Source organism: Epinephelus moara, chromosome 21 (genome assembly GCF_006386435.1).
Source record: "Epinephelus moara isolate mb chromosome 21, YSFRI_EMoa_1.0, whole genome shotgun sequence".
In the NCBI taxonomy this organism is placed as follows: domain Eukaryota; kingdom Metazoa; phylum Chordata; class Actinopteri; order Perciformes; family Serranidae; genus Epinephelus; species Epinephelus moara.
This window is the reverse complement of record NC_065526.1, coordinates 13,161,587-13,180,660: the sequence shown is the minus strand read 5'-3', so window position 1 is coordinate 13,180,660 and position 19,074 is coordinate 13,161,587. Positions and strand designations below refer to the sequence as shown.

At 44.1% G+C, this 19,074-nt stretch overlaps 1 protein-coding gene across 1 annotated transcript in view; it reads left to right on the top strand.

Annotated features, from left to right (window-relative positions):
- LOC126382862 (ephrin type-A receptor 4-like) overlaps positions 1–19,074 on the top strand; it is a 38,547-nt gene that overhangs the window by 9,746 nt on the left and 9,727 nt on the right. The window contains exons 6-14 of the mRNA XM_050032963.1: positions 7,832–7,987; positions 8,652–9,185; positions 16,093–16,217; positions 16,363–16,522; positions 16,626–16,737; positions 17,541–17,599; positions 17,835–17,948; positions 18,075–18,260; positions 18,348–18,409. Coding sequence (XP_049888920.1) covers positions 7,832–7,987; positions 8,652–9,185; positions 16,093–16,217; positions 16,363–16,522; positions 16,626–16,737; positions 17,541–17,599; positions 17,835–17,948; positions 18,075–18,260; positions 18,348–18,409 — 1,508 coding nt within the window. The remainder of the gene's footprint in view (positions 1–7,831; positions 7,988–8,651; positions 9,186–16,092; positions 16,218–16,362; positions 16,523–16,625; positions 16,738–17,540; positions 17,600–17,834; positions 17,949–18,074; positions 18,261–18,347; positions 18,410–19,074) is intronic.

Here is a 19,074-nt window from a genome sequence, read left to right as displayed (position 1 = left end):
GTATCACATGAAAGTGCAGGAGCAGAGCTTTCCACTGATACCACACACATCATTGTGACATCCCATCATGCTATAAATCCAGATTAATTGTCTACAAAATAAAAACCTGACGAATTTCTTTACAATCCATTATNACTGAAAAACAACAACAAACTTTGTTTACTGCAAACAAAGTGGCAAATATTATCTTGGAGGACATCATTGCACTTGGTTGACTATTTTTCTATGATCTTAGATGTAAATATTGCATGTTTCTTTCAGATAAAACGCATTTTTGACTTGTGAATGAGTCAATGGAATTTATTGCAATAATGAAAAAATACTGGCAACACAAACCACATGTTTTGGACAACTGTGAAGTGACAGAATGTCCCACCATCATGGTTCTTATATTGCCAGATTCCAGAGAGTCTCCCCTCTTCATATATGGCAGAAGATGTCTTCTTCCAACTTGCTATGCTGAGATACATGTAAAAATGTAAGAATTTAGTCACACAGATTTGTTTTTTTCATTGATATAAAAATTAATATAAAATACAGGCACTCAGAAGGACATGAAATGATGGCAAATCTGGTTAGCCCAGATTGTCCTGAAAAAAACAAGATATAGCATGTGTATGTGGCCTTTAGAATGACTGTGATATGAGCTTAAAAGTAAAGGCAGTAAAAATACCCCAAAAACGCCTAGGGCCCATAGGGTTAAAGGCGGAATAACAATGCCCCCACAGTTTGTGTTGTACCTTATATACAGAACGGCAGGCACTGTAAAAGGGACTTTAGATTTAAAAATTGAGGAGTCTCAGCTCCAGGACTTGTTGTTTCTTCACTTCTTATCAAAGCAAACAAGATATAACATGTTTAGTAGGGAGTTTTTAATTTGCTTATAGGTGTTATTAATTATTTTACCTTTGGACAGAGCCAGGCCAGTTGTTTTCTTGTTTCCAGTCTTCATGCTAAGCTAAGCTAACCCTCTGCTGGCTTCCTATTTAAACAGAGAAATATGACAGTGGTATCAATCTTCTTGTCTGATTCTTGGCAAGAACGCGAATATATGCGTTCCCCAAATTGTCTGTACTATAAGAAACTATATTTCTTTAATTTTATCTGTAAAATACCTTAAATCATAGCAAAAACTCAAAAATAAGTTTTTGTTGAAAAATCATGAAATTGTGTAACAGTAGCTAAATCATAAGCCCCTTTTACACTGCCAGATTTTCGGCGAATGTTGGGCCGTTTTGCCAGCAAGCTGCGAGCGTTTAGACACACAGAGCTGGATTGGCGAGTTGATCCGAGGTGCCCAATTTTCCGCCTCATAGGGTAGACATATTGACGGAACCTTTTTAGTTTCAAAAGACAGAGGCAGCCTTCCACCACAGGAGGAGCTGTTGATGACGCCGCATGTACAACCCACTGGCGGTGAATAAACAGGAAACAGTTGATAGCAGGAATTAGCGAGCAGCTAGTAGCAAGAGGGAAACATGAGCTACATGTTTTGTTACTTGCTCACGCCCCCCATTGCCCCGAAAAAAGAGAAACAAAATTAAGCAGGTGGCATTTTGCTGCACTCCCCGATTTTGTTTTTATACTGCCAATGCTGAAAGAAGACTCAATGCTGAAAGAAGACTGATTGGGCTTTCCTGCAAATTTGCACAATTCCTGTCTAAAAAGGGCTAAAGGAATTGTTCAGCCTTGTGTATTTTGTGAAAATATTTTCACATTCTTGTCTGTTTTTTTTACAGCAAAATTAGGCATTTTTCTTATATAAAACAGTTTTGATTACATGAGGCGTCCTGGTGCAACTACCACAGTTTGCTTCTACATAAGTATTTTAAATGTCTGCCTTGTAGTTTTGCTTTTCGAACACATTTTAGCATTCCCAAAGACTCCTGTTGAATTGAGCTGAAACAAGAGTAGACTTAGCCAAAGCGGTGAAATGTGAAAAGTTCATTTTCACTGTTGACACAGAGTAATGAGGATGGAGAGGATGAGAGGAGAAGCTCTGGAGAGGAAGAAGGGATTAGAAGTTGAATGGGGCGAGAGGGGGATTGAAAGAAGGCCACTGACAGCAGAAGGCATCAATACAGGGCCGCCCCTCCCCCGCCGGGGGGGTTCGTCATCGGGTGCAAAGGGGACGACTAGAGAAACACAAGAGAGAGGGAACTCCCCCTCTTTTCTAAACCCGTGGTTAAGACCGAGGTCATGACTGAGCCTGATGAAGACGTCAAAAACTCTGACTGACAGCCACACACACTCGTGCAGAGAGACTTTAGATACAGAGTGCAGGGTCATGACCGAGGTAGATGAAGACGTCAAAAGTTTGACAGCTGCGATCCGTCTGGGAGGATCGGAAACGAGGGAGGAGAGACAAGAGGAGAGAAACAACAGAGAGAATTTGAAATGTGAACGGCCGGAGAGGCGGAATGAAAGAGGAGCCTTCTGCTTTTTGTCTCACTGTCTCTGCACTGGCCTCCTTTTTCTGTCGTCTGATTCTGCTCAATTCTGCTCACTGCCTGGGAGGGTTGGACTGTTTCTCCCTCTGTGTGTGTGTGTGTGTTTCTGTGTTCCCCACGTCCAGAGAGATTTCATGGTTGTGCTTCTTTCCAACGCACCTGCAGTGTCTCGTCAACAGCAGAAAGCGTTTGGAACGAGAGGGATGAAAAGAGTGAGAGAGAGGCAGCCACACTCAAAGAGAGATGACAGAAAGAAAGAGTGAGCGGATGATAGAAAGAGTGCGTAATCGCTGTATTCAGTCCCTCTAATTATTGCATCGCATTTCTGGACTCTGGACATGTTGGATTGCGGATTTAGTGTGTGCGTGTGTGCACGAGCGTACATGAGCGTACATGTGTGGGTACTGTATCTCTGATTTTCTGCCTAACAAAGCCCTCCCTCCCATATACTCACAGTTTGGAAGACTGCCCAGGAATGCCTAGAGAAGAGTGTGGTGGGGCAAACAGGCAGGGAGGAGATGTGTGTTTGTGTGTGTGTGTGTGTGTGTGTGTGTGTGTAGTATATGCACGTATGGCAGGTGACAAAGCAGGGAAAGGAATGGCCCAAGTGACTGTGTGAGGCAAGCCCAACTCAGGTGGGGGGAATGGTTTGCATTCCACCATCACAATCAAAGTGTGTGTGTGTGTGTGTGTGTGTGTGTGTGTGTGTTTCTCAGTGTGCGCGCACTATTGTCTACTTCTCCCAGGTTGTTCTTAATGTAGTGGAGGTTTGCCAGCCCCACCAGTCGGTCTGTAGCTCTCTGGCATCGACACAAGCCCCTCTCTGCCTCTCTGTCTCTCTGTCTTGCTCTCATTATCCCTCCTTTCTCTTCTCCATCTCTTCTCCCTGATCCGCGGTCAGTCAGGGGTGGGGGTGCTGTTGCTGGTGGCAGGGGGTGATCTGTGTGTGATGGGGAGGAGGGGGGTATTGTTGTAGAGCCCCTTTCACATGCTAATGTTGGCACTGTTGGCTTTGGGCACACACAAATCCACACACGCATTTCTCCTCAAACCACCAGTTTTTGCGAGTATTTAAATTTAGACAAACTTAAAGCTGCGGCTTCCACTGAGCGCATTCCTAAGGTTTTAAATGCAGAGTGATGTGAGTAGCTGGTGCACGTGTAAGATATGAGATGAATTTGATAGCGAGCTGTGTAGGAATGTGAGTTGCTGTCCTCTCAGTGAAGACATACAGTAGGAGAAAGATAAGGATCTCATCTTATCTCCGGCATTTTCTGCGGGTTTAATTAACGGGGCACGACCCCTGTGATTAATAGTGTCCCTCCCTCTCTCGTGACAGTCTATCAATCCGTCCATCCATCCGTCAATCGGTCCCTCCCTCCATCCATCACAGAGACAGGTGTCATGCCGGAGCGGTTGGGGGTACTTCCTCCATCTACACCCCTCTGCTGGGAAGGAACAAGGGATGATGACAGATAACACAGGGTCAAGGAGAATACACACACACACACCCACACATACAGTGTGCCGACGAGGCTCTTAGTTGGATTTGCAGTGAGCTGCATTTGCATTTTAGGTAGCAGATGAATGCATATGCAAATGCCGACAATGCTGATAGTAATCAAAGGGCACCTTCCCCTCCGCTTCTCTCCCTCCTCTTTTTCTCTCTTCACCTCTTTTTCTCTCGCTCCTTGTCAGTCTTTTTTCTCTCTCTCGCTGTCTCTCTCCCAGTCAGCCTTCCCTCCATCCTGTACACTCTCTCATACTTGTCTCAAGCAGGCAAACAGCTGATTACAGCCGATTCACTCTGCAGCTACCAGGCAAAAATGTGAGCACACTCACGCACGCTATCACCTTATCTTATCAGCATGTACTTATGTTTGCACCCAGATCCCTCCCAGTTTATTGGTCCAGCTCGGGTGCTGCGCGGTCCTCGGTAGCGTAGGGTTAATGTCGGGTTAATGACACCCTCATGAGCTCTTATTCCAGGTCAGCAGCGCTCACCCCCCCTGTTGAAACCAGTGCTAAAAAAGACACAAAGGCTACAGACAACAGAGAGAATAGAGACATGAGAGGGCGCTGAAGGAAGTTTATGGCTTCAGATACTTTGTTCCTTTCTTCAGTCTGTCCTCTGTGTTGGAGACAAGGATAGAGGATTTGGTGGGACAGGGACAAAGGCAGTGTGCTTCCCCCCTGGCACAGTCTTGTTTAGCCCTATAATCAACCCTTAAGTCCTTAGTGGGTCAAATAGTTTTCTTTCTCTCCTTAATTTCCTCCCTTTCCCATCCATGTCTTACTTACCCACATTAATGATTTGAAAGAAAGGAATGTGCATGTCAGCAGGACTGATATTACTCTATTTTATCTTGAATTTGATGATATCAGCTGACACATTATGATGAGTCATTTGCCACATGAAAGCCAGCTTTATCAGCTGTAAATGTGTTTATGAATTTACAGGTTTCAATTACACTTTTCAGCCCTGTGTGTTTCGCGTGCAGTCTCATTTGAGCTGGTATCGACATTGAGCCATAAACGCTGCGAGTCGTGCTTCAAAGCTTCCTCAAGGTTTGACACTTGGAGAGGAGAGGGATGTACAGAGATACAGCAGGAGCGAGAGTTATCAGAGACACAAAGACAGATAAGTAGAGGTCGAGGAGGAAGTGCGCGGGGAGCGAACGAGGGAGGTTGTGAAAAATGTGAAAGGGAGGGCAGATGAGTGTGTGAAAGAGCAAATCTATGGTGGCTCACGCAGATGGGGCAGGATGGTCGGTGTGAGTAGATTACAGAGGAGACTTCCTCCCTCTCATCAGTAGATGAGAGTGTCATAAAGCATTCGAACACACACACACACACTCACATGTGCGCACACACATCATTCCCACATTCCTATCCACTCCCACTGGGATGTCTTCATCTCCCTTGGAAATGTGAAAGGGTTGAAAAAAAAAGGAGAGAACCGGGAAAGATGGTGGGATGGAGAAAGGAGAGTGAATAGGGTGTGATGATGAAAAAGGTGTTGAAAAAATGATTGCAGTGGAAACAAATGAAGGATTTCCTTCTGAAATTAAAGGGAGAAAAAAATGGCTCTAACCAGCCACGCTCTGCCATCTCTTCTGCCTCACCAGTGGATGTCAAGCGGTATAATTATGCACTCATTTATTGTATTGTTGCTCTGTCAATGCATGAATTCCTTGGTATACAGAGAGAAGATTTCTCTTCCTCCACCCCTCCCTCTGTATCTCTCTCTCACCCTCTCCCTGTTTCTCCTCTTTCATATATTTAAATGTCAGTTATATTTGTGTTGGCGTTGGAGTTTTGATGTATTCAGTTCTAGTGTTACTGGTTTCTGTGCGTGTGAGTGGGAGCTGATCAGTAAATGTTCTTCTAGATGTTTCTTTCTTTGCTCATCAAAATCATCAGAAAGAGATAAAAGAAACACACAGTGCCCCTCCCCCCTGTGATATATCTATTTCTCTCTATAGATTTTTCTTTACAGTTTATCTTTGGATCAAAATGCAATCCGCGTGTTGATTAGCTGGATGTCTGAGCTGTGTAAGATGTCGATACAGAGACAACAAAGACTGTATCAAGGGTCAGGGGTCAGCTGACCTGAGGGCACTGCTTGCAGCCCACTTCAGGGCGGACTTAAATTGCTTTGTTTTTAAGGTATTCTTTGGAGTGCTTCTCACCAAAAGATATTTGGAAAGCCACTTTGTTGAATATTGAACATTGCTTGATATTTTAAGGGTGGGACAACTTTGGGATTGTGTATATTAAAGGAACAATCCAACCCCCAAATGATCACTTGTGTATCAACCACTCACCCTGTGTTAAGTTGAATTAAGGAAGAGAACTCTGTTTTTCTTGCATGCCTCCATGGTGAACAAAGAATTCAAACATTTGAGAAAAGTCTTGATGAATTGAAGTCATAGGGGTCCAAATCAACAAAACTGTATCACCAGTGGTTTCCAACTGGTGGGTCACGGTCTAAAAGTGGGTCATGGGTCCATCCTGAATGGACCACAAGTGACTCACAAACATGCCAAGTTTGTAAGAAACACACTTAATTTTAAGTACAGTGAATTTCCATCACAGAGTTTTTATGTTGAAGTGCTGTTCCCTGCTGCAGAGAGAGTGAATAACAGACAGCTACTTCACAGAGACAGCAAACTAGCTCAATGACATGGCCAAACGCAAGTATGACGCTGAATGTATTAAACTGCGGGACCTTGAACTAATGACTAAGGAGAAATCTGGACCCAACAACTCGTTCTTGTATACTAGTATAGTATAATCCAAGTCTCATTTAGCCACTCGTGCATTTTGACTAAAACCATATTATTAAAAACACTTCCACATAAACAGTCTCACGTATGGATAACTAGTGCACTTCTTCTATGCTGTATTCTTTTGATATTGCAGTTTTAGTGAGAAGGCATGTGATGAAGGCCTGTCTGTGGAAAAAATAAACACTTTTGATAGACATACAGTGATGATGCACAATTGCCCCATTGGATTACACTGCAGGCGTTGTGTGGCAGCACCGTCTCTTAATAATACCAATTAATACTGGACTAATTTAAAAAATTGTTGTCCACATCAGTCACTTAGACACAAAAACATATTAAAAAAGGGTCCAGGTTGAAAAATACAGAAGTTGCCCTTTAAATATGGCCATCCTATGACTTCAGTCCATTAAGAATTTTCTCAGTTTCTTCGTTCACCGTGGAGGCATGCGAGAAAAACAGTGTTTTCTTCCTATTCCTAAATTCAATGTAACATGAGTGAGTAATTGACATACAAATAAATATTTGTGTAGTGAACTAATGCTTTATTTTTATTCTTTATAATTGATGTGCTGTTTATTTTCTTGATTAATTAATTAACTAACTGTATCGCAGCAACAGCAAAAATTCCTATCACAATTTTCCAGAGCCCATCTTGACATATTTGATTTATTATTTAAAATAAATTTTCTGAGCTGTTACAACAGACTTAATTTTGCATATTTACTTGAGCAATTAATCAGTTGTCTTAATTGCTGTTCATTAATTTTCTGCCGATTAATCTACTTATCTTTTCAGCTGTAGCAAACATATATATTTGTCCATGTGCACATGATAGCTGAGCCTGAAATACAAGTAAGGCTGAGACCTGCTAATCAGAACATTGCTCCACAGCACCACTAGTGATCAAAAACCCCACAGGGGACCTTTAAACAAGTGCTGTGTTCTGTTCAAGGTAGCATGTTATTACTTCATTTTAGAGGTGCTTTATGGTGTCTTTTATAAAGTTTGTGTCAATGTGACCTGGTGTACGTGGCTAAGCATTGTTGATAAAGTGGAGTCCTAAATCTGTCTCCTTCTGTCCCTCTGCAGCCTGCACCGCTGGCTTTTACAAGGCCAAGTTTTCAGACGCAGGATGCTCCAAGTGTCCTCCACATAGCTACTCGCTCAGAGATGGGGCGACTGTCTGTGACTGCCACTCTGGATTCTTCCGCGCTGACAGCGACCCTCCCTCCATGAGCTGCACCCGTAAGAACACACACACACACACACACTAGTAAGACTATACATAAGTGAAAATACGGACAATACGTGTGTGCACTGCTTGCAAATAAAAGCAAAAAAAAGCACACTCATTGTCTCCCTACCTCTATCTCTACCAAACAGAGGGAGACACAAACTTGTCTGAATGCCACCCCTGTTTCATGATCCCATTACTTATGACTAAGCCACCATCTACATCCTGTCTGCTAGTGATAAGTAAAGACATTGAGAAGTGAATAAATGTCCGCTCTCTCTCCTGCGCTCTGCGTCTCTTTCTCTAAGTCTCTGAGTAGGTCCTGTGTGACAGACTTGCAGACCTCAGTCTGTGTGTCATAAACTTAATTATGCCTATATTCAGCACATGGTTTCCTTGGCCTGGGAAAAATGAAAACACACACACACACACACACTTACTCTGTCTCTCAGACGCACAACACACAAAAAAGAAATACCACAGAGGAAAACATCCAGCCCATCAAAAACATCTCTGAACAGTATGGTTTTCAGTCTGATGCCAGATGTCCACATTTCAGCTCGTGCCAACAGCTCCCCCTCATACACCCCGTATACTGCCTCCCCCCTTTAAGTGCAGTTTAGAATGTAAACTTGGTTTTGTTCATGCTCAAGCCTCTCCCTGTCTCTTCCTCAGAGCCGCCGTCAGCCCCACAGCAGCTCATCTCTGTGGTGAACGAGACCTCGGTGGTCTTGGAGTGGGCCCCTCCTCGCCGACTGGGAGGACGGAGTGACACCAGCTACAGTCTCGAGTGTCTGATCTGTCAAACAGGGAGCCACAGTCAGTCTGGCAGCAAAGCCCTCCCCAGGAATCGCAGCATCTCCCAGCCTGAGGCTCAGCATGGCGGCCAGGGGATGCAGTCAGACCAGGGGATTGTGGGATCTGAAGTCCAGTCAGGGAGAGGAGTCTACCAGAGCAGACCAGTACCCGGAGATTACCCGAGACTCGGCTCTGGTTCCATCTCCAGCTCTCAGCTCTGCCTGCCCTGCGGCTCCGATGTGGTCTTCTCTCCCGACCAGACGGGCCTGAAGACCACCAGGGTGGTGGTGAGCGAGCTCAGGGCCCACACACACTATACCTTCATCGTCTACGCACGCAACGGGGTCTCCCAGGCCAGCGGAGCAGGGGCAGCTCAGAGTGTGTCTGTCACCGTCACCACCAACCAAGCTGGTGAGAAGAAGTGTTTGAGTGTGATAAGTGTATTTGCTGTGATGGTGTGATGGTTGCAGCAACACAAAATGTGCTTAGAGATGTTGTCCATAACTGGGTCAGCACAACACAACTGTTGTTCACTGCATGTGGGCCCACAGGGAAGCAGGGCCCCACGAGTAATGTTCCAAACTGTGGAAGCATGTTATGAGCAACCTCTGTGCGGAGCTACATACTTGCATGCTAAAACTGGTACCCACCCTTAACACTTCAGTGAAATGAAATGAAGCCAACTCCAAATTGAGTCAGTCCTCATCGGCCCTCGTGTTAAAGTGCCCAAATTCACAGCAGATACAAACACATTTTGCTCACAGCTAATAGCTATTATGTAGCTCACCTGTTTGGATTTTATTACGCCTTAAAATTACACATAATTAACGTGGTGCCATTTAAAGTGGTCTGTGAGGCATCACTACAGTCTATGAGTCAGATCCACCCCTCGCTCCTCCATAGCTCCACCCTCTTGTCCAAATATGGTCACTCCTGGCTTCAAGAGTCCAAAATGGCGACGGCCAAAAACCAAAGTCCAGGCTGTAAAACAGCAGTTCACAAGCTGATAGGTGACATCATGGTGGATACGTCCAGCTATTTGTGATTTTTTTTTTTAATTGTAGGGACTGTATTTGGAATACTGCAGCACTTTCCAAATATAATACCAGTGCATCTTAAGAGTGCTTAGGTGATGTGTTTGTTGCTGAAAGATAGTCTAGAGAATCTTGAAACCTGTTACAAGACGTAAGTAATCAAGAAATTGAGCATTTCAAATACATTACATGAGGAAAAATTGCAGCAGTTCTGCATTTAAACAGACTTAAAGAGATGACCACATTGTAATACTGGATAGAAATACTATGTATTGCAAGTGTACTTCGAATGCATTGTTTACATCAGGGGTGTCAAACATACGGTCTGCAGGCCAGAACTGTCCCGGCAAAGGGTTCGATGCAGCCCGCTGGATGACTTTGCACACCTAATATTGATGCAGGTGAAGGCTGTGTCAGGTTAAACAGTGAGCAGCTTCTTCATGTAAAATGCTGCTTCAGAGACTTTTCCACCCTGACCAGAACACAGCTCTCTGAAAAAAACTAATTAATATGCATTGTGGTCATATTTTAAAATATTCAACATTGTGCAAAATGTGGTCAGTCAGCATCTTCAGTAAAGCAGAATCTATATTGAGGCCCAAGCACACCGGTGGCAAAAAATACTCTGCCCCTATTATTTTCAATGTACAACTCCATACAGGCGACAGCTAGATACGCATCAGCGTTCCTGGACACACCACCCGGCGTCACTTCACGCCACTGTCCTGTAGAGTGTTAAAGTCACGCCCCTTCCGGTAGAGCTCATGGGACCTTAGATCCAAGATTAGTTTGAGTTGCAACATGAAATCTAAATATGTTGTTAATGAATTTAAAACATAAATTTTAAGGTCAAGAAAGTCATACTTTGTGATAAAACTGTTGAGATATAAGCTTTTTAATTAGAAAGACTCAAGAGTACACAGGAGGAGGTCGCGTATATGACGTCATAGCTTTCGCTATTGTGCCAGGTTGCAGTCACTCCAAGCTGCAGGAAGCGAGCGAAAGCTATGACGTCACATACGCGACCGCCTCCTGTGTAGTTTTTCTAATTAGGTTTTTTTCAAAAGCTTATATCTCAACAGTTTTACCACAAAGTATGACTTTCTTGACCTTAAAATTTTTAAAGATTTAAATTCATTAACGACATATTTGGATTTCATGTCAAAACTCAAACGGGACCAAAAGATAATATTTCTCTCCTCATTCACTGCCATTCATATTTTTTCCGATCTAAGGTCCCATGAGCTTCACCGGAAGGGGCGTGACTTCGGCACTCTATTTCCAGCCACGCCGCCCCTGGAATTAAGTGCATTTTCCCCCCAGTCACGCTCTGCTTGTACATACCAGCTCTCGTAGCAGCTCTTTTGTCTCTGCTCCTGTAGCAGCTCGACTCCTCTCCTCACCATGGATGTCTAAAGAGAATTCTGTAGCTGTTGCTGTGTGTCATGTGTGATAAAGAATGAGTGAGGAGAGAAATACCCTGAGCTAAAAGCCCTTTTTAAGTAGGAATTGTAAATATTTGCAGGAAAGCCCAATCAGTCTTCTTTCAGCATTGGCAGCATAAAACCAAAATCAGGGAGTGCAGCAAAATGCCGCCTACCTACTTTTGTTTATACAGAATGCGCCTTGTTCGGGGCAATGGGGGGCGTGAGCAAGTAACAAGACATGTAGCTCAGCGTGTGATGTAAACAGTGACGTACTCTGAGGAAAGCCGCGGCTGATCAGTCCTTCGGCAATTCTCTCGTCATCTGACGGTTATTGGCCTCTTTGTTTGCGAGGGCAAGGAGGGCGCGCAATTCCTTGTCTCCCCAGTTGCTCATCTTTACAGTATCTGTCAGGTTTGCGTTTCCCTCTTGCTACTAGCTGCTAATTCCTGCTATCAGCTGTTTCCTGTTTATCCACCGCCAGTGGCTCGCACGTGCTGCGTCATCAACAGCTCCTCCCACAAGTCATCAACAGCCCCTCCCGTGGCGGAAGGCCGCCTCTGTCTTTTTAAACCAAAAAGGTTCCGCCAATATGTCTACCCTACGAGGCGGAAAATTGGGCACCTCGGATCAACTCGCCAATACGGCTCTGTGTGTCTAAACGCTCGCAGCTTGCCTGCAAAACGGCCCAACATTCGCAGAAAATCTGGCAGTGTAAAAGGGGCTAAAGATCCATAATTCTGTCATTATAAAGACAGCAGCTGAAAGTTACTGCCTGGCGAGTCATAGCTCCTGAGATCGGCTCTTCAGGTGAGAAATTAACTTTAATTATTGGGTGTCCACACGTGATTTTAAGCTAATGCAGAGGTGGAGGAAGTACAGATCTTTCAGTAAAAGTAGTAATAACTTTATGTGGTCGTCTGTTGACGAGCTGCAGAGCGACATGTTCAGTGTGTGCTGGGGGCGGCGCTTGACGCGCGTCCAAGGGTGCTGGGGTGTTTTCAGCTTTAGATTTAAGTCCTAAAACAATATTGGAGGCACCCTATTGCTAAGGCACTGCCAAAACCTTTGATTTATACGTGGTTTGTAAGGTGGGAGAAAACTTAACCTGCTTCCTCAATAGCTTCTACTTTAGTTTGATGTGGTGACACCAGCATTACTACACAGGTGTGAAAATGTATGGAAAAGATAAGATAAGATATCTCAGGCTGGTCTTCATCTCTTTCGTAAATGGATGAGCAATTTCAGAATGTTCTTTTTACTAAAAGAAAGGGCAAAATTTGGAGGTGTCTTTATTTATATGACATTACGCAATGGTTTTACTTGTCCGGCCCACGTGAGATCAAATCAGGCTGTATGTGGCCCGTGAACTAAAACGACTTTAACGTTTACATAATGCTACAACTGAGTTTAATGGAAGAAAACTGGTGTAGAACACGTCCATAATAGATTCCAGCCTCTCCACTAACAACAGCGTCAACACTAATGAAGCTACAAGACAGTTTTCTTGCTTTCTCTCAACTGGAAACTCTTGCTCTTACTATCACTGTCATCGTTGCCATAGTTATTACTCTGTCCTCCTACACCTAACAACAGCTGAATTAATTATAGGGTTGTTCTCAAGAGGATGTCAAAAAGCATTCTGGGAAATGTAAATCACTGATTTAAATACAAATACCCAGAGCGTGTTGAGGGGAAAGTAGTTACGAGGGGAAAGTAAATGACAACAGCACATAGCAAATTAGTTGACACATAACATTAGTTTATCTAAGGGAGGAGGGAGGAAGGGAGGAGGGTAGCGGGGGGGGGGCTCTCCTTGTGTCTGCTCTTGACCACGGAAGTGTGTGAAAAATCACCCAGATTTTATGGCGTGTTTCATTTTAGTTGTGAAGGTGTCAGCTGGTGTGTGGCGCTCCTCACACATGCTCTCCATTAGTTTTCAGTGTGTGCGTTTTTTTCTTTGCTTTTTCCTTCTTCTTTTTTTTTGCATGCTGTTACATCTCAACTGTCATTTCTTTAAGTCTTTACGCTGGCATTTAGAAAACGGCACACCTGCTTAGTTCCAAGTGCCCCAGGGAAATAACTTAGCTTGTGTGTGCACAGCGTGAGAGCTGTCTGGGATTTTTCAAGTCCAACCTGCACCACCATATGGCCCGATATCATGTGAACAACCACAAAGGAGGACAAACACCATAAAGGGAGGGAAAATGGAGGGATGTAAGAGGAGAGAGAGCGGAGAATGAGGCTTGTCTCAGCGGAATAGGAAGGAATGAGATTTAGGTCAGTTCTCAGGTGCACTGGGTCAATGGGATTGTTGACAAACAGGAACCATACATACCTTCAGAGCTGTATTCAGGCCTGTGAAACTGTTACAGATATTATGTTATTGGCAGCCTCGTACAAAAGAGTGCAGCAGAGATAACGTTTATTTGTAGGCCAACCTGAAAGTTAGCGTTGCCCTGGTTTCCTTGACATAAATTTATGATACTCAAGTAAGATAATTTTCACAAAGATAAAAGTGAACACCAGTTTTATCATTTGCGTAAATGCAATCAGCAGAAGTAAAAAGATAACGTTAGGCACCCTGGTTGCATGACTTCAAAGTCGTCATCACAACACCTGATGACGCTTAAGAGTCTCATTTAGCCCCTTGATACCAGCCGCCTTTTTTAAGACACATAAAGGCTTCGAAATTCATGAGTGGGGTATTTACTGAAGGATTTAATGTCGTAGAACAAAACGTGAAAGTCTCTCTAAGGAGCAGTGTGGAAGATTTAGGGGGATTTAATGGCATCTAGCAGTGAAGACTGCAGATTGCAACCAGCTGAAACTTCTCTGGTGAGGATTCCGTCAGTGTTCAGGAAGGTTTTACCTGCAGCCCAATTAGTCACAGAGGTCTCCTCCTCTCCGAAACAAATGGACCCACCCTGAGGAAAGGATCATTTCTTTTTCCAGCCTATTTCTTTTAGATGTAACTGGGCTTTTTATAAAATCAGTGAGATTTTGACCATTTTCTCGTTCTTCTTAAATTCATCTCCTGAGAAATAGCCATCCTCTTGTCTCAGCCTGATCCTAATTTAAGATCTTATTAAACTGCTCTATTTCCCCTCTCACTATAGTAAAGTTTGTCTGAAATAATCAACTTAAAGATTACAGTAAGATCCAAAATAAAATTTGACCAAATTCAAGTCTCAACTCTGTGTGTTTTATCTAGAGTCGAGAAACCTCCGAGAATAGGCAAGAGTTCCTTTGCATAGCAAAGGAACTCCTGCTGGTTTAGTCTTTGTTACGTATGTCTCCTGGGGTGGAGCAGCAACATTTTCCTCTGGGCAGTGATTTAAACCAGTTAAAACAACACTGAATAAAGCAGTTTCACGTTACAGTTCAGTGGGTCCCCAACGCTGTTAGGCATGTTGCAGACAGTCACTCACCCAGCACCTTCGAATGTGTGCTTACCTTTTATCTCTGACAATTTAAAGTGTGCTGACCTTATTTCTGATCTAGTCATTCAGGAGGTTTTTACCTTGAGCTGAACCAGCCGCCGAGGCCTCCTTCTCTTCAAAACAAACTGAGCTGGTGATTTAAACTGGTAAAAACCCTGAATAATGTAATTTCACATTTAAAAAAATCTGTGTTTTTCTGACTCTTTTGTCACAGAGGGGCTGCTTACTATGGTGATGTGAAAACCCAAATGGCCCTGTAGACCCTTTTAGGACCCACGTCACAATGATGTTTGTTTGTTGCCTGGAGGCAAAAAATGACTTGCCACCACAGGGCTGTAGACTACACAGGAGTCTTAAAATGTGGTCTTGTTGTGTTATTGGGAGCCAGAATAGAAGGAGTCATGGCTCAAAACTTAAATTTTATCGCATACCAGCCACCACTGCCCGTCAACAAAAACTAAGACAACTATTGTTAAATGCGATAAGATGAAAGGACTGGACGGAGGTGATCGTCAAAAATGCTCACATGTGCAGCGCACACTTCCTATCAGGTTAGGGAAAAAGCATTTATTGTTGTAGGGATGAGTGGCAGTATGTGTATTAAGGGTTATCATGTCCACCTCATCAGAAACTGGGGAGGTATTAAGAGGAATATTGGGTTTCTCCATAACGCTAACTTTTTAGCGCATTAGGTAACATTAGCTTCGATGGAAAAACAAACTGGAGGAAACCGTTAAAGTGTCGTCCTTCTTCATAAGATTGGCAGATTAATCAACCACAAAGCTTCCTGTGACATCATCCATCCACTGAGTGAGAGCATACGGGTCGGCAAGTTAATCACACATTCACTCCACTTGGCGCTCTGCAGCTCTGAGGGTACGGGTACGAAAATTGGAATGAGTATCTCTGAATGCAGCACTCGCATCATCTTCCTCCACTGTCTAAAACAAGCCAACTGAACTTGCAGCTTAGCCCCGCCCACCAAAAAGCGTCATCCTGTTTACTAACAGTAAAAGGGTCTATCTAGAGCCAGTGTTTGGTTTATCCATTCTGGGCTACTGTAGAAACATGGCGGTGCAACATGGCGATGTTCATAAAAGAGGACCTGCTCCCAATATAGACATAAACAGCACATTCTAAGGTAACCAAAACACAACGACTCTTATTTTCAGGTGATTATACACTAAAGAACACATACTATATTATATTCCACATCTGCCAAGATATCCCCCTAAATCCTACACACTGGACACTACTGACCTTTTGCATCTAACCAAAAACCCACTGACTTCAAGACAAGGGAACCAGGAGTGCTAACTCATTTCTGGGTTTTAGGACTCGCTCCTGCGTCACTCTATATACAGTAAATTATACTATTGTCACTGACTAATCTCTTCCCATCTTTCTCTCCTCCCAGCTCCCTCTCCAGTGTCGTCCATCTTAGCCACCGACGTCACCAGGCACAGTTTGTCGTTGTCGTGGCAACAGCCGGATCGACCCAACGGGGTCATCCTAGAATACGAGGTCAAGTTCTATGAAAAGGTGAGGCGCCCGCAGGTTAATGCAGCTCAGGCGGCTGTCTGGAATGCCAATATGTTGGCACGCTGTTTGTATTTCACTGATGGTGACGATGGATTAGCAGTCAGCCATTGAAAAGAAGCCCCCTCTTTTTGTCCCGTCTAATCAGGATCAGAAAGAGAGGTCCTACCGCATAATGAGGACCTTCTCTCGGAGCGTGGATGTCACGGGTCTCAACCCCCTCACTGTGTACGTGTTCCATGTGCGTGCTCGCACAGCTGCCGGATACGGAGAGTTCAGCGCCCCTTTTGAATTCGCCACCAATTCAGGTACTCTGACGACAATGTGCAGGACTTTTAGAGGATGTGTTAAAGTTTACTGTGGCGGAGTTTACAACTTCCTGTTGGTGACCTTTGTGTCCTTCCCTGTTAGATCCCTTCCCTCTGATTGGAGAAGGAGTTAACTCAGCCTTCCTGCTGCTGTCTGTCAGCGGGGTCGGAATTTTACTGCTGATATCTGCAGCTGTCTTCATCATTAGCCGCAGGTACACACACACACACACACACACACACACACACACACACACATAGGCATCCATACAGACCTGGCATGCACACCTATGGGCTTGTTAGCTTGGATAGAAGTTTCCCATCAGTGCATCCCTGACGTCAATATGAATGCTGCCTCTTCCTTAACTACTGCTTTTGACCAATCTGCCAGAATGCACACAGACAACACACACAACACACACAACTCCCCTGCTATTGTGTGGCTAAATAATGTGTGTGTGTTACCTGAAGCTTTTAAAGGGGATTAGAGTGGAGACAGTGATAATCCCTTTGTCCCTGACTTGTCATTACTGTCTCTTCAGCAGCACAGCTTGTGTGTCAGCTTCCGTTGGCGTGCGCGCACACACACACACAAACACAAGCATGCGCAAGTGCCCACAAACACACACACACTCACACACACCTGCTCACCCACAAAGGTGTTTTTGACAGTTTCTTTGTTTAATGGAAAACACCTTTTATCTTGCGCTACCTGAGGCGGCGCCCCTCCTCCCTCTCTCCTTTAAACGCTTTCATCTACTCGCTCTGTGTCTTTCCTGCAGCCCGTTGCTCTCTGTTCTCATTGTCATCGCTTTCTCTCGCGGCATATCCTGAAAAACCCGATGAATGCACAGCGCTGTTGGGAAAAAAATACACAAAGTTGAAAACAATGTGACTCATAATGCTCTTAACTGTAAGAATCACCAAACATAATTGTGAAAAGGGAAAAGAATGAATGCTCTGACATGTCTTTTCTGCGTCTGTGTGTTAATGTCAATCACTCCTTGTGTCTCATCAGGAGGAGCAAGTACAGTAAAACAAAGCAGGACTCAGAGGAGGAGAAACATCTTAACCCAGGTACTTCACATGTGCACATATATTGTACTGTAAAAAAAAAAAGAACAGAGAGACAGATGGATGCTCTTTTTCCTTCGGTCCTCCTAGATCCACCTGCACATATCTTACACACATACTGCCAAAGACATTTACATAACATATGCAGCAGTTATACAACTCATATTTCTCACCCTCCTCTGCATTCCTCCTCTTCCTCCCTCGTTTCCTCTCCTCTCCCGCCTCTCCTTTATGGCAGGAGTTAAAATCTACGTGGACCCATTCACCTACGAAGACCCCGATCAGGCCATCCATGAGTTTGCCAAGGAGATTGATGTTAGCAGTATTCACATTGAGAGGGTTATTGGCATGGGTAAGCCTGGCGTTAGAGCCTCGCACACACACACACACACACACACACACACACAGACACATACACAAACCCACACACACATGCTTACTTGGCGCTGACACTGCTGTTTGCTCTTTGCGTGTGTAGGAGAGTTTGGGGAGGTGTGCAGTGGTCGGCTGCGTGCTCAGGGAAAGAGGGAGATCTATGTTGCCATCAAGAGTCTGAAGGCGGGATACTCGGACAAACAGAGGAGGGACTTCCTGTCCGAGGCCTCCATCATGGGGCAGTTTGACCATCCGAACATCATCAGGCTCGAGGGCGTCGTGACGAGATGTGAGTTGATGAAAGACTCTTAGATGTAGTAGAAGTGTTTGGGTTTTGTGCATGCTTTAATATATTTTTAACTCTTTTCCTCTCTAGGTAAGCCACTGATGATCATCACAGAATACATGGAGAATGGATCACTGGATGCTTTTCTCCGGGTAAATGCATTTGATACTGCTCTACCCTACAAAAACATATCTAGCATTCTTCCAGTGTACTGAAAATGTATCAAATCTGTGTAAGATAAACCGTTCAGCCACTAATTAGCAAACCAGGAGGGAATTCTCATGGAAGAATCTGATTTGTTTCTTTATTACACCAAAAACTGAAAAGTAAGCATCTCCATAGCTGCCAGAGATGTTGGCGAGAGTGTGGGTCTTTTGATGTAGACCACTCTCGTGTTTTTGGCAATGTCCAAAAATAACTGTATTTTGGGAAATGGTATGTGAAGAGTTTGAGCACATACTAGGATATGAGGAATCTAACAGTAGTGCTTTATCTCTGAAGAAAATGTTATTGCTAGTGACAGATATCTGACTATCTGACTATATAATGACGAAAACTCTGTCTGTGTGTCTGTTCCACGTTTTTCTCCTCACTGACTTGGTCAATCCATGTGAAATTTGGCACAGTGGTAGAGGGTCATGGGAGGATGTGAATGAAGCAATATTACATCAACTGGCCAAAGGGGGGCGCTATAGCAACCTTTGCAAACTTTGAATGGGCATATCTCATGCCCCGTATGTCGTAGAGACATGAAACTTTGCACAGAGATGCCTCTCCTCACGAGGAACAAATTTGGCTCAAGAACCCATAACTTCCG